Source organism: Agelaius phoeniceus, chromosome 1 (genome assembly GCF_051311805.1).
Source record: "Agelaius phoeniceus isolate bAgePho1 chromosome 1, bAgePho1.hap1, whole genome shotgun sequence".
NCBI lineage: Eukaryota > Metazoa > Chordata > Aves > Passeriformes > Icteridae > Agelaius > Agelaius phoeniceus.
In genome coordinates, this window is record NC_135265.1 from 113,244,521 (window position 1) to 113,260,387 (window position 15,867).

Consider the following 15,867-nt stretch of genomic DNA (forward strand, 5'->3'; position numbering starts at 1 on the left):
TTTAACAAGATTTAAGTACTTTAGATAAATTTGTAAATAATTTAAATATTCAAACATTTTTTTCCGTATAGGGGTAGAAAAAGTTTTGTTATGTGATTCAGGTAAATTATGAAGAATAACATAAGAAATTGCATTCTCTGCCCTTTTTGCTTCAGTTACTTCAGCTCATCCAAACATGTTGGATGTTCTTCAGCTCATCCAAACATCTCCTTGTAATTGTGAGAAAATGCTTTCTATAGTTTAGTCACCTGCCTCTTATCTTCAGTGGCATGCAAAAATATTTGGAGATTCACAGTTAGATCATGCTTTATTCAGCATAAAACAGGAAACATATTCAAGTGTCAGATCAGCTCTGAAACGAAATGTGAGGATAACTGTGGAAGGCAGTCTGTGCTGGCAACATGTCAGGGTAGTGAATCATTGGTGTTTACACTTAGTACCATTCACATCAGTGCAGCTATAATTTTCTTGCTATATTAATCAGGACCAACTTGGTGTCTCAGAAGACTTGTGATTCCTTCCTTATTTTAGCTGTTAGTATGTGTAAAATCCTCAAGTGTAGTTATGTTAATTTTTCCTACTTAAATTAATTATGCTGTCCATTTCCAGTAAGCCAAGTATGGGGAAAGGATAATATAAAAATGATGGGAAACTGCTGACAATGTTATTGTATTCAGGTAAGTTTTAAAAATAATGCCAATAGACACATAAACATATAAAGTGCAGGTAGAGAACATTTTTTGAGGTCTGTCATTCACATGGTTTGCTCAATGGTGCACATTGTATCCTGATGTGATTCCACTAAAAGACTGCCAACACTAAAGAGGCAGAAGTAATGCATGCCTTTTATGAATAAGTTAATGCTGCATCTGAGGAATATTAGATTTTCAGCTGGGGTTTAGCCAGGTTCTTGGAAAGAATGCTAACTGTTGGGTATTTCAGTTGAAAACAATTGAAGTAATTTTCAGTCTTTGGTTTGCCTTCTGTCCTACATTTAAGACTATATGATGTTTCCACATAAAAGAGGATCTATTTCCACTCTAAATAGAATTACAGTTGTCTTCTAAGATAAGGAAAATAGTAATAGAAATCTCTCCATGTCCACTGACATCAAGGCTAACACTGAGTTGGCTTCAGTTTGGCCATAGGGAAAAATTTCTGTATTGAAATAGAGCTCCTGACAAGGCCACTGAATTTCCACCACTGGATCCTTTTAAGTGTAAGCTGGTGTGTAGCTGCTCCTATCATGCACAGAGACAGGCACTAGATGGCTGCACCTCGGGTGAGATCATACACGTCTTCTGTGATTCTGTGTGTGATTTCAGTTCATTTCTCCTCAACATCTACATAGTTATACAAGCCCTAATCCATGTTAATCTGGATAAATTTACTGAGCCCTATGTGTAAAAGGTGTTGATGTTGCTGTAACTCTGCAGCACCATGTAGAAGACTTTTCTGAAAGCAAAGAAACAGTGTTATTAGCTGCATCACAACTACCACTGTACAAAGACTTATTCATTTTTTGTTTGGTTCAGAGAGAAAGGACAAACAATATTTGAAATGTAAACTTATTAAATAAGGCTTTTCATGTTTCCCGTTAACTTTAGAGAGGTTCCTCATTTTTTATTAATTCCCCCCCTCTCTGCCTTTTTCTGACATTTCTTATGCAATATTAATATAAACTGTCACCTTTTGGGTGAAAAATAAATGACTTGCGTTGTGCTGGGGCTGCCAATCTCAGAGTCTGATCCTTCGTCCTAGAAGAAATAACAAGATAAACACACAGAGGAAAAAAAAAGAATAAACAGATGGAGAAAATAAACTTTTAAATGACTTCTGCAACCTCTCAGTTTCAGAAATTGCTTTTTGTTGCCTGTCTAGTTATGAGACTGACAGTGCTGCTGCAACATCCTTGAAAAGCAAAGCCAAATTAACTTTTAGCATAAGGCAAAGGGTATGTTGAAAAAGAGCAGAAATGAGGTGGGAAATATAAATACTGTGTAAGGATACTTGGGAAAGACAAGTGCATGTCTTAAATCCAAGATACTTGAGATTTATCTGCAGCTTCAGAAGTTTCCCTCCATTGACTTAGTCTAATCAGAGCATTTCTAAAGATTGGAGTGATTCAGTATTGTATTAGCTAATATACTCTGACTCATCAATTTTAGTAGATTTTTATGAAACATTTTTCTCTTATTTATCAATTTTCTCTTCTTTTATGGTCATGAACTTTAATTATTTGAGTTTTTTCCTATCTTTATTTCTGACTATTGCAATATTTAAATTTCGCTTGAGATGCTGCAACCTTATTGCACAAAGAATTTGTGACTCTAGGCATTCATGCAGCAGTGATAATTTTGTATTTTTCACTGAAATTGTGTCCCAATCCTTATATGAAATAAAGTGTTCCTGTCTCAGGGGCAACTATTCAAAACTTCATTTGGTGCATTCTCTTCTCAGTGGAGGTCTAAATGTTGATTACTCTCAACAGCTAGAGCCAGCAGTGAAACCAGAAATATTAATTTCTTTACAAATCTTTATCTTGTTGTTTTATGATAGGACCTTTTTTACCACAGTCCTTTTTTAATTTTTTTTCTTAGTGCTATGAGAAAGTGCGTGTAAAATAATGTTTTTTACACATTTGCTTATACAAATTTTCTGACATAGTGATATTCAACACAAATGCTTTTCACTTTGCTACTCTCACCTTGACATAATTCAGCAGCTGTTTGAGTAAGGAATTCTGTGCAAAAAAGAAAGGAAGCTAAATAAGATAGAGTATGCAGTCAAGTAGGTAACTCTTTTAATATAACAAATAATCAGTTTGGTGGGTAATTTTCCAAACTTTTGTTAAATCAAGTTTAATGCTTCTCCTTCCAATGTTTGTGTCTTTCATCAGGAAGACCCTTAAAAGATCTTCACCTGCCTTCAAAAACAAATACATCTAAAGTTGGGAGAAAAAACCCAAACACAAAAACTGACAAAAATGAGAATGAAAAGCACTTTTCTTCCATGTAATTTTTTTGTCCACTTCTGCTGCTGAGCCAGGTGGTTTTTCTCTAATTGAAGAGGTGCGTAGACACTTTAAGGAAATGTAGAGTGTCCTGTTCTCACCATGGCCAGTAGGATTACAACTCCCAACAGCTGGAAATATAGGGAAAGTTCTTTTCCTATACACCATGGGGATACAGCAGGTTCAGAATGAAATCTTCAAAACGGTAACAGTTGAATTTTGCCCAGGAACTACATTTTTTTTCGTAGATCTTAACTTTTCTTCCCAAGGGCAGCAAAAGTGTCCCTGTCCCTGAATCAGCCATTGCTAGTCCAAAGAATGGAAATCCCAGAGCAGCCCAAAAATCAGATTTGGGGGCTGATGCTTCTCTGTTTATTTCTTTCTTTTTAACTGGGAGAATCCAATTTAATTCCTTTTTCTAATTTATTTTATTGAACTGATTTAGCTGTTTTAACTATAATATAAAATACAACAATATTCTCAGACACACAACTAACATGGGGAAAATAAAGTCAGCTACAATTATTTAAATTTTAGAAACTATTTTAAAAAAGTGTCAGAATGAAAAGATAAGATCACTCTTTAACATTGCTATCAATTATCATTATATTTACTCTTATGGGATCTGTTCTTGAACTTAATTTCCAGCAAATAATGTCTCACAGTTTGGAGAGGTAAAAAACCTTCGTAACTCTCTAAACAGATGATCAGCACATTTTTTAGTATCTGTTTGTAATTATACTCATCTCTGATTTCTATGTAACAGAAAATAACCACTAATGCCTCTCCAGAAAGTATTAGAATAATTTATTTCCTCAAAAGATTAGTCGGTTTTATGAACGTTTTGAAAATTTTCCTCATATGGCAAAAAAATAAACAAGTTTCTCAGTAGAGTTCATTAAGAAATAGACACAATTATGGCACTGACTCAGAAGAAACCTATTTTCAGACTCTTGCTCTGATTCAAATGTGGGTCTTCAAGACTGTCTTTTAATCAGGCAGAATAGGAAATTAATTTTCCTTTTCAGGCAGAATAGGAAAGTGATTCAAGCTTAATGCTGAACCTAATGGAATACAGGGAAGGAACCTTTCTATTTCTCTCCAGCCATCAGACAGATTTTTCTAGTGGAAATTTAATCGAAAGTAAAATTTCTCCTGCAGTTATAAACAGTGTCCCCCATGAGTAAATATACTTTTTGTCAAATCTGAACATCAAAATATTTTCTGTCCAGTTTTACTTTGGCTGCAATTCTTTGTTTGCCTAAATATGTATATGCATAGATATCTGAAATTTCAACTTTTTTTTTACATTTCTTAAGAATGAAATTCAGAAGGGTCCAAATAAGATGAGATATGTACAAATACATGCCTTCATGGATATTATTTATTTATTACTTGAGTAATGAGGATAGGTTGGAGAAGCTGGATCTTTTTTTCACTCTGGAATGAATCTCTTCCCTGCTGCCTGTAAATGCTATTAGAACCATCACCATAGCAACTAATGATGATGCTCAAGCAGAGTGTTCCGAAAATTCCAGCTGAAGAAGTAGATCATTATATGCCCTTAGAAAGAAGGATGTATGTTTATGTAGCCAGAAATGATATGTAAAAGGAGACACAAACAGTAAAACTATCAGGGCACTGATGCCAGGAAGTGTAAAGGCATGATGTGATTCATTTTTACAGTTTCTTTGGAGAGATTGCATGAGAAAATGCGTTTTATCTTCAGAGAATTTAGGTGTTAGGTTTGAATCTTGATTATGATAGGACCGATTCTTTTGGTAGAACTGTCTGAACTAGTTAACAAAGAAAACATTTTCTCATTTATGTGTTTTGAAGAACTGTTATAATTAATATGAGAGACATGAGTACTTAACTCATTTTAACTGCTGAAATATAATTTTCTTGCAAGTCTTTTCTTGCAAGTCTTGCACATAGTATGGTCAAAACTATGGTACATGTAGTATGGTTTTAAACATCTTACAAGAATTATTGTTCATGTCAAAAACTGCTCACTGGTGTCACTAACATTTACAGTTCCATGGCGAAAATATATGTGCCTCTCTCTATATTACATTTACCCATAACTTTATAGGTAAATCAGACTTCCAGAAAATTCTTAAGCATCTCCTGAGTAAAAATCATGCCATGAGCATGAAAGTGGCAAATGTTTGTTTTCTGTCTCAGAGAACTTTGTAGAATAGACTCTCACTGACTATCACAAGAGGTGAGGGCCTCCTGCATCTTAGCAGATTTAAATAATAGCCAAAATATGAGTTTTTAATGCACTCATCCTACTTAAAATGAAACGACACAAGTAATCAAAAAGAAGTGGTGCTGCTTCTGGAAAGAGCAGTCTTTCAAAAGAGAAGAGATTACCCCTGCAGAAGTGAAGGCAAAGTCACTATTTAGTGATAAAGAGGTATTCTGCCTTAATTTGGAAGGACCTGCTTAATGAGCCATGCTCAGTTCCCATGGACAAATTTATTACTCTCACTTTACATGGATATCATTATTAATTAGGCAAGCAGGAGTCATACTGTCCTGTCAGCAGAGATGCTGGATTGCCCTGTGGCTGGGTGTGAGCCAATGTCTTTCGTCACAGCCCATCCTTCAGCAGGACTACATTCCCTCTAGTGAGAATTAGCACACTGCTAAAAGTTTTGTGTGTGCCTCTCTTCAGAGAGTTTTATTAATTCATAATGAGAGCATCAGGGGCAAATGGTACAACTATCATTGTAATCATTATCAGTATGAAAAAGTTCTTAAAAACTCAACGTGAAATTGGCTTGTGTCCATCATTGGCTAAATGAATATAATAATAGCAGATTCTTAAATGGGTAGAATGACATTTATATTTTAATTGAAGTAGTGGTTTGGTAAAAGTTAATTAATGAAGATTCCTGCTTCATCCAGGCCTGGTTTTGAGACTCTTGACAAGTTTGGTTTTTTTTTTAAATTTGCAGACTTTTGGACAACTTCCAGCTGGATTCCTTAAAAAAAAATAAAAGTGCTTTAAATTCCTATCTTTATAAGGACATTTAGGTAGCTGTCTTTTAGCTTTGCCTACATATTGATTTGTCCAGTTATCTATTGCACAAATTATTACATTCTATAAACCTGGAATACAGATTTTTAATGCTTGAGAAGAAATGCAAAACTAAAGAAAGATCTTGCAGAAAGATCAGAAAAAGTTGCAGAAGCAGTACTAAGGGGAACCTTGCATATAACTTTTTTTACATGTAGAATGGAATACCACTAATTAGGAAAGGAATACTTCATATATATGTTAGCAATTTTAGAAATACTGAAATACATAATTTAGATGTATTTGACTTGCAGTTCTCTTATCATGGGCCTAATCATTGATGATGATATCAAAATCACAAGTATATACATTAGAGCTAATCACAAATTGAAAATATTATTCAGTTAAATTATTATTTCTGGGGAAATGTTGTATTTTTTTTCATTCTGAATAGGAACTTCACAGAATGGAAATTCCAATAATAAATGAGTCCATTATGTGTGCTGTTTGCCACAGTATAATGCAGTGGATGAAAAATTCTTAAATTTTTATATGCAAAACACTGAGGGGAAATACTACCTAGTACTGAATAGGTCTTTCCTAAATCAAAGCATACTCTCATTTTCATACATAAGTAGCAAAAACTTGGATAATTATTGTAGATCCCACTTAGCTTTCTTTTCATCATCTGGGTTTGATGTAATGCTTAATAAAATCTAATACAATTCTTACTGGCAATGTTGATAATGAAATACATAGGTTTTTATTTAATCACTTCAAAGCCTCCAGAGATTTTTGCATTTTTCAAGTGTTTTTTAACAGAGATCAATCTCAATGAAACTTCTAACATTTTGTTTTTCACAGTCTGTGCAAAACCTCTTCTCTTTTTCCTAGACAGCATATTCTCCTCAATAGGAGACAAAAAAAAACCCCATAAGACTGGAAGAGTCTAAGAGTATAATTTAAAAGCATCAAACCTTAGCTGTGCCCAGCTAAATAGAGATATGCATTCTGAAACTCAGCCATGCACTAAGCTCTGTCCCTTCTGAAATCAGGGGTTATTTTAAAGTCATTGATTCGTGTGATCCCACACATTCACGTTTCAGAAAACTTTAAGCTTCATTACTAATAATTAATTATTCTCTACTAACTGTAGACATAAATAGGTAAAGATGAGTTCAAAATATTTTTAATTTCTTCTGTGGTTGTAGCTATGAAGAACTAAAACCTTCCCCAGGAAATACATGTACCTTACACATGAGTCTTGCCACACTCCATGCTGAAGAGGTCCTTTGGGTTGTGGGCTAACAGGCCCATTCAATCAGGTTTAGCTCTGGAAGCACAGGGAGTTCAAGATCCTTTTTAAGATTTGTTAGACAAGAAGTGCTACTTCTAAAAGAAGTAGCTTTTCTGCCCTGGAGGAGTGAGGGTTTTCCAGTGCTTTTGCTCATCCAGAATTGGGATTGTTCAGCCTGGAAGAGAGAAGGCTTCAGGGTGAACTTATCAGTATCTAAAGGGAATCCTATAAGAAAGATGAAGAGGGGCTCTTTTCAAGAGCATGTAGTAACAAAACAAGGCAGAATGTGAGACAGTATTCATGACAGAGAATAGGTTTAGATTAGATGTTAGGAAGAAATTCTTTATTGTGGGGGTAGTGAGGCACTGGAACAAGTTGCCCAGAGAAGCTATGGATGTCCTATCCCTGGAAGTGTTCAAGGCCAGACTGGAGAAGCTCTGAGTAACCTGGTCAAGTGAAAGGTTTCAATGCCCATGGCCGTAAGGGGTTGAAGTTGGATGATCTTTAAAGTCCCTTCAAGCCCAAGCCACTCTATGATGCTGTCTTTTGTTGCTACACATATCCACAAGGTTAAACATTTGTCACAGTGCTGCTGCTCTGTGTGCTTTGAGGCTGTGTGTGCAATGGAGCATAGATGTCATTAACAACAACCTGGATATTATAACCTCTATTTTGAATGCTGGTCAGGACATACTGTGAACAGAATTAACACTTCAGTTTTAGTAGAAGGGCCTGAATAAAAAGGAAAAAAAAGGGGGGGAAAGAGATACAAAAAAAATACAAAAGATGTTTCTGATAGGACATAGATATTATTTAGCTACACCTAACTGGTTCAACTACACATCTTTGTGAATATTTGGAAGAAAAATATGGAACAAGATTCTTTTTTTTTTGTTAATGCTGTCTTTTAAGATCAAAAATGTTCATGCTGATTTTTTCATACATGACTAAACACTGTACAGCTACTAAGCTGAGCACTTGAAGGAAGTAAGGAGGGAGATTTTTCCACAGTGACTGCTCATTTTAAAATCATAGTAACTTGTTTTTTCAAGATGATTGAAAAGAGAGGATATGATGCCTCCATAGCCAATTCTTCTAGAAATTGTAAATGACGCTTCAACTAGAAGCATTCATGAATGCTTGCTGTACTGGCTTTCTTGAACAGGTCGGTCACTTTTCTGCTGAATGAATGGAGAGGGGAAAGTAGTGCTTGCTCTCCCCTTGCCTACTTGTATACCTGAGAGTGATGGCTTCAGACAGGTTCCTGTTTTATATATTTTGTTCTCAATCAGTTTTAGGTTGCTGGTTCTCTGCCCCAGGGAGAGCTGACTTGAACAATATAAGCTGCTCTTCCAGCTTGTATCAGCTGGTTGTGCTCCCCTTGGTCTATTCGAGTTGTGTATAACCAGAAGGCAGTACTGTCCCGTGAGTCAGCTTTGCTCAACTTAACTCTGCCCTTTGCTATGGGATAACTTTGTGAAAATTGCATGCAGGCTACTTGTTCCCAAATCTCCAGATGTATTGGCAAGAACAGCTGGTGGGCTTGTGACTTGTGGCAACTTCTTTGATGTAGCAGGGACTAAGTTAATTAAAGCTGTTTCTGCAAACCTATTTTTCACAAGAACAAATTACATGCCAGAATTTTAGCATAAAGCATCCTTTTTATTATATAAATAAAGTTAAAAAAAAAATTGAATACATTTTAATGAATAGATTTCCTGATTAACTTCCTTATTCTTTGGTTTAGTACTGATTACAAATACTAGCAATAATTAATTATTAAATATTTATAACTCGATGTCCATTATGTGATGTTATTTTGAAAGTAAAGCTAAAAGTAATTTTCTCCTCCAGGACCAAAGCCAGCAACCTAACCATGGGCAGCCACTATAGTCTCTACCTGCAGTATCCATTTAAAGACTAATTTTGTAAGCCTGCAGAAAGATGAACTTGTTTTCTTTAGCCTCTATAAAGAAAATAGAACATATGGACTTTTCATACTTCTTAAAATAAATATATTCCTTTGACCAACCTTCCAGAGTAGGGTGTATAAGTCAAATAGGTCAGAGAAGCTGAAATCTGTGTTCCTCATGTGAATAGAAAGTGGAAAACTTTCATGGAATGCATCTAATCTAAAGTGTATAGCTGATAACATTTTTGAGAAGTGATTTGTTAAAATATTTCACGTTTCTGCTGGAGATATGCTGTTCTGTACCATTCTGAATGTAGGCATCCTTTTTAAAATTCATTGAAGTGTCAATGTTTAGACCAAACTCCTGATTTTCAGTTCCTCAGTGACTGTGGTTATTCCTGTCATTTAAAATGCCATTTAAAAATGCTGGGTTTGACGCATAAATGTTTGCAATTAAAAATATTAATTGATGTATGCCAGATTATATAACTTCAGGTTTTCATCAGGACAGTGATCTACTGGACCGTCGGAAACATTGCTTCAGTGTCCAGTCTGAATCTGGAGAAGATCTTTACTTTTCTGTGGAACTAGAGTCTGACCTAACACTATGGGAAAAAGCCTTCCAAACAGCAACTTTTTTAGAAGTTGAACGGATACAGGTGAGAACAACTGCCTTGTTGATCATCTTTTGGTACATTAACAAATTAGGCCCGTATGAAATAATGATGTAAATTAATGAATTTTACGACCTTTCAGCTCTCAAGTTATTACTGTTTTATATAAGTAATTGCTTTTGCTGTTCCCAACCAGCTTGCAAGCTAGCCTTCAGAAGAGGTCACCTGAAATAGAATCTTTGAGGTATTATGACAACATGATACATATTTGTTAACTGAAGTTCATGGACAGAAAAACAATCTATGGATCAGAGACAAAATGCAGGTGTTTAGATATTCTAACTGGCTTACATGCTACCTTATTTGTTACTGAATATCACAAGTGAAATTTGCAGGAATTAAGTAGTCTTTGTAATACCAGGAATGAGAGTATACTGAGTGAAGTACTTGCTGGATACAAGTAAGAACAAGTAAGTTGTACCTCAGATGCATTTTTCTTTCTTCACATATTTCCTGTTCTTTGTATATTTACTCTATTGTCAGGTGACAGCACAGAGATGGACAGCATTCAAATACAGATTACTAGTGACTTTTTATAGCAAAATTACATATCAGAGTGTTTAAAGATAACTTCTTCTCACATGACCAAAAAGTCATGACTTTTTGACATAAAAAAGGAGAAAAAAGCCACCCACCACAATTGTAATTCACCTAATCCCAATTTTAATATTGATTTTCTAATAATGAAATATACATGTGGTTAGAACAGCTTTAGTTGCTGTTGGCAGGAGTGATACACACCTACCCGAGCCATATTAATATATTAGGCTGTGCAAGTATTGGCTCACACATTTTCTGTGTCCTCCTGGGAATGCAAGCAGTGGCATGTTTTTATTCAGACAAACTGTTAGTTAGTTATATATTAGCCCTTTTCTGACCTGCAAACCACCACTTGCAGATGCACTAAACTGGTATATACTCATGAAGATCCAATATGCAAAAACTACCCCGCTGTCAGTTTTAACACACAGTACTTTTGTTGCAAGAGGAGTCAGGGGAGGCTTGGCTTTCCTCTTTTAAATTCATATATGCTGTTACCTTTTATAAAAACTATTCTTATCTTTTAAGCTGTAGTTGCATGCTGGAAAATCTAAGACTAGGTTTTCTGGGTAAAACTTGCAATAGCGTTTGTCCTCTGCCACTAAATATTTGAGAGTTGTTGACTTATATAATTCACTGCAACATACTTTATAGTAGGGCTGCTGTGCCATCAGTAAAAGAATATATGACATTTTTCCTGAATAAATTTTATCTCAGAAGCCACCTCATATTTGTTCTACTTTCAGATTGATTTATGCTGTAGCATTCCTGGTTTAGCTTTTCCTTTTGAATTTTAGAATTGCATTTATTCAAAATTGCCTTCAGGCTTCTCCAAAATAGTTTCCTTTATAATCTTAACCCCAGATTCATCTTAATATTTTTATCTTTTTTTTTTTGTCTCTCCTCATGTTCAATGTAGTAATTAAGAACTCAAAGTAATGATTTCCTGATTGGTTGGTTGATTATAGCAGATCTGTGAAAGTGGAAAAACAGGCTTCTCAAGATAGAATATTACTGAGTGTGGAACTCACACTCATTATTTCACCTTTTTTACTTTATTTTCTATATCTTGATTTGGAAAAAACTATGGAATATTTTAAATATAAATGGGTTTGGCCTCCTCATTTTTCTTTTAGCAATCCATTACTGCTTTCATCCACCAACCTGCAGATGTACATAAAATCTGGTGGCATACTTTGTTTCTAAGAAGTTCTTTCATTGCTCTGTGAGAAAAAATAGTGACAGGTTCAAAATTAAGGTATCAATGGTACATTTTTACTAAAATTTTGATTTATGCAATTGTGTTGATCTGAATATTCATATTTAAAGTGAATGATAATCCAGTAGGTTTGTCTTACAATAAAATAATATAACTTTGAAAATATAATTTCAGTTTAAAACTACCATTTAAAAATATTCAACTGTGTTGTGTGGTACTCCATAATCATGCAACAAGTACCTCTTATTCATTGGCTATAACCTCGAGAAGAGGTTAATCAGGGGGCCAATTCTAATCTAACTCCAAAGAATATATATAAAAAATTCAAATATTTTTAAATGCATTACTATAAATATATAATGAATTCTGTTTCAACCTAATTCATAGCTTCTGCCAGAGGTATATCTAAACTAAAAATTAAACAGTTGGCTTTTCTTAGAAAATAAATATATTAGGAGAGGCATAGTCAAATTGATAATAATTTAGCAATAACATGGTACAATGATACAGTGGTGTCATTTTCGTGTGTTAAACTCACTCTTTAATTAGTTTTGTAATGTAGTAAGTGATGGCAATCCATTTTCATAATTACTATTCAAAAAAATTACTTGAAATGAAAATCCTTTTTCCTTACTCTCTCACAGCATTGTTGCACAAAGAATCTGAGAATACTATAACTTGCATAATGATGTGCAATTATACACATATGCTTCTCACATTCCCTTTGTGTTCCTGCTACTTTAAGCTAACATTTTCACCTCTTGCATCATGAATTTTTTCTTGTTGTCCTTGCTTGTATTGTAGTTGTTTGTTCTCTAATGTAAGGATTGTTATGTAAGCTGTCTTAAGTTGCAGTACTTCAACTTATGTTTTCACTGAAGTTGAATCTGAGTTTAAAAGCCTGAATTAAGTCTTAGATTTATAGTTCACTTTTTTCAGCCTCAGAGATGGCTTACGTGAAGTTCACAATATATTGTTCTTTCCATAATTTAAACTGTGCATGTTGAAGGAATAGTTTCTCAGGAACAACTTCGAGTTGTCTCCTTCAGCCTCTGCCTGACCCATTGAATTATTAATAAACCAAAGTTAACATTCTGTATTCTGAGGAAGAGCAGCAAATGACTGCTGAAGTGTGTTCTGCTTCTTTTGGGAAGGGGATGCTTCAGTTCTGATGAGATTATCATGAGTTCTTGTGACAAATCAGCAACCTAAGCCAAATATCCACAGTATATATTATTCATAGTCACTTTTAAAATTTTAAAATGTTAAATCTATAAGAAATTTTAAATTATCTTGTACCTTGATAACAATTTTTGCCTTTCTGTTTTCTCCAAATATCTGAATTAAAAGGTAACTTAAAGAAAATAAAGATGAGAAAAGTCTTGCAAGAGTTAACCATTGTCTGAAAGTTCACATCACTACTCTGACCTGTCACCAGAATTGTGCAAATGGATACACCACCTGCAAAAACCAAGGGACATTCTTCCCCAAGGAAACTAAATTCTCACTGTCCAGAGATCTTTTTATTATTTTCACTTTTTTTCTTCTCTAAATTGTTTTGGAAATCATAGTCTGAGGGTGTAGAATGGTCTTTTATATAAGTGAAGAATAACTAAATAATCAGCTGCTACTAGTGATCTGCAGTTTCTTCCTGCAAAGAACTACGCTGAGCTGAACTAGATGATATTTCTCCACAAACTGAGCACTGCATTTTGTAGAAATACCCTTCAGTCTTGGAAGTAGGTTGCTTTTTCAGTACAGCCTTGAACCAAGGCTGGTGTGTTCTGTTTCTCATGAATCTTAAGTTCCCAGTGAGGCTAATTAGCCAGTCCAAGTTCTGGGTTTATAAGCAGAGGGAGCTGTGCCAGCTCAGCATGGTGCTGCAGTGCACACTGTGGGTTGGCCTCTGGTGCTGGGGTGGGAGGTTCGAAAACTTTAGATGACAATATGTATTTTAAATCTGATATGCATTTTCCATGCCAAATTTAATTTCCAGTAAAAGCTCTAAGTCTGTTCCAGATCTTTAACATTTACAAATAAAAATGCAATTTGCATCTTGTAAGATGTTTGCGAGATAATTCCACAAAACCGTGCATTTTTCGCTTTGCATGAAAAACTTGAAAAGTTTTGCATTTGCGACTTAATTAACTATAAGTAACTGTGAAATGTATTACTTTACACTTTTTTCTTCTACTAATGAGATAATACCAAAGGCAATATCCTCTTCTTTTTCAGCACTGATTTACAATCAAATTTTACACATTCATAACAGTCTCATGGTGTAGCTGATCAAAGGGAAAAAAAAAAGCCACTTTTATTTGTTAATATAAACACTAAGTATGAAGTTTTCAATTTTCCTTCATTTCATTTTCTATTTAGAACCTGTTAATACACCTTCCAGCTTCTTGTGTTCTGTGGAAGACCATTAAGGATCCAAACAGCACCTCCTTACAAAAAGAATATATACGTAAAGGCATCTGATTTATCTTTATAATCAAAATGCCAAAAATAATCATAGGTTCTTTTGTAGTACTTAAAATTTGTAACCCACATTGTTCCCACATTTGCAATTTATATTTTGATTTTGCTGACACATTATAGGTCATGGAAGTCTTTGTTCTCATTTCATAATTTTAGCAGCTACAGCAATATTTGAAGAGTATAGCTGTATTTCATTTAATCTGGAGGGCAAAATGCCTATAAAATAAGAATAATTTCTTTAAAGAACTTGAATCTGATTTGGAAATGTTTTGATTTTTTTTATGTATTTTGTGATGAAAAAGACAAGTCTGTCATCTGTCATTTTGTACCTGCAGTCAGCTTTCAAGCACAGCTTGATGCTAAAAATTACACTTATAAATGTCTCACAGTGTGTATTCAAGTGTGATGTTATGGCAATAAATAGAAGTGTATATTTAAAAACAGTAGAATGATAAAGTCTTACAGAATTCCAAAGGAACCTTTGAGATATATTGATATATTGATCATCTATCTGAAGCAAAAAAAAAAAAAAAAAAAAAAAAATTCAGATAATTCCATCTAACTGCTAAATGGTATGAAATACTAGCTTTTTCCCTGAGATTTAGGACAACAGAAAACCACAAGAAACAATGTACTAAAGAGATGCTTTATATGAGCTTTTTTTTTTCTTGAAAAGATAAAAGGAATATATTAATCTTAAAAGTTGTTGGGTATGAAAAAAAGAATAAGGAGGTTTGAAAATAATAAATTTTTCCTTTTAGAAAATGTTACTAGTAAGCCACTGAGGCAATTCTGAACCTTTCATTTTTTTCCCTAAATGGAAGCTAAGCCTGTTTTTATATGTGTTAGATAACTTCATCACTGATAAAAATCCTTTTATTTGAAATACAAAAAAATTGACATATTTACACACAAATGACTTATTTCTGATAATAATTTTGAGGTATATAAACATTAGAATACAGACTCAGAAACAGTGGTCCTAGAAAAACATTTAAGAAATTTCTTCTGTGGTAACTACCTTCTCTGAATTTTCTTTTACAGTGCAAGACATATGCCTGTGTTTTAGAGAGTCATCTTATGGGACTTACCATTGACTTCAGCATGGGCTTTGTTTGTTTTGATGCTGCCACAAAGGTAAAGTTCTAAAGTTTCCATCACACCTTGTAATTTCTAATATTTTGAGATAAGTAGTACATGCTTAAATTGTCCTTCTCTTTGTTATAGAAACAGATTATCTCTTGTAAGATCTCTCATATTTTAGTTTAAAATCGAGACTGATTTCTAATTATGTGAGAAATAGTATTCTGTTATTTGCTTGGTATTGAAAAATCAATACTGATACCAATCTGAAACAAGCATCAGATCTTTATTCTTTAATTTCACATAAAAGCTCGCACTGATTCAGCTTGATGGTTTGTTTTGCTGGTGTGTCCTTGGTTTTGAGAAAAGATAACTTTCTTGGTTTCAGTCTCATCTGTGATCTTGAAAATAATCTTCCATTCTCTTCTCTTGTTTCATGGGAGGGAATGTGTGCTATTATAGCAATTCCACAATTCCCAGTTTATATTTTAGCTATTATTGTTCAGGCGTCTGTAAAAAGAAAAACCGACCATAATCTAAATGTCTCACCCATCAGCTTTTCCTGTCAGCCTTAAAAAAACCTCAGTAAAGAGTTTGCTTTATCAAGCAGATAGTATGGA

The 15,867-nt window shown here is 34.2% G+C and overlaps 1 protein-coding gene across 7 annotated transcripts in view; it reads left to right on the plus strand.

The window, feature by feature from the left end:
• The window catches only part of SNTG1 (syntrophin gamma 1), a 319,691-nt gene that overhangs the window by 276,967 nt on the left and 26,857 nt on the right, over positions 1 to 15,867 (plus strand). For 6 of the 7 annotated variants that reach the window (XM_077185430.1, XM_077185439.1, XM_054633700.2 and 3 more), the window contains 2 exons: positions 9,757 to 9,909; positions 15,209 to 15,301. In XM_077185430.1, coding sequence (XP_077041545.1) covers positions 9,757 to 9,909; positions 15,209 to 15,301 — 246 coding nt within the window. Of the gene's footprint in view, positions 1 to 9,745; positions 9,910 to 15,208; positions 15,302 to 15,867 lie in introns of those variants that run through there. The other variant, XR_013184136.1, reaches the window with a different exon arrangement.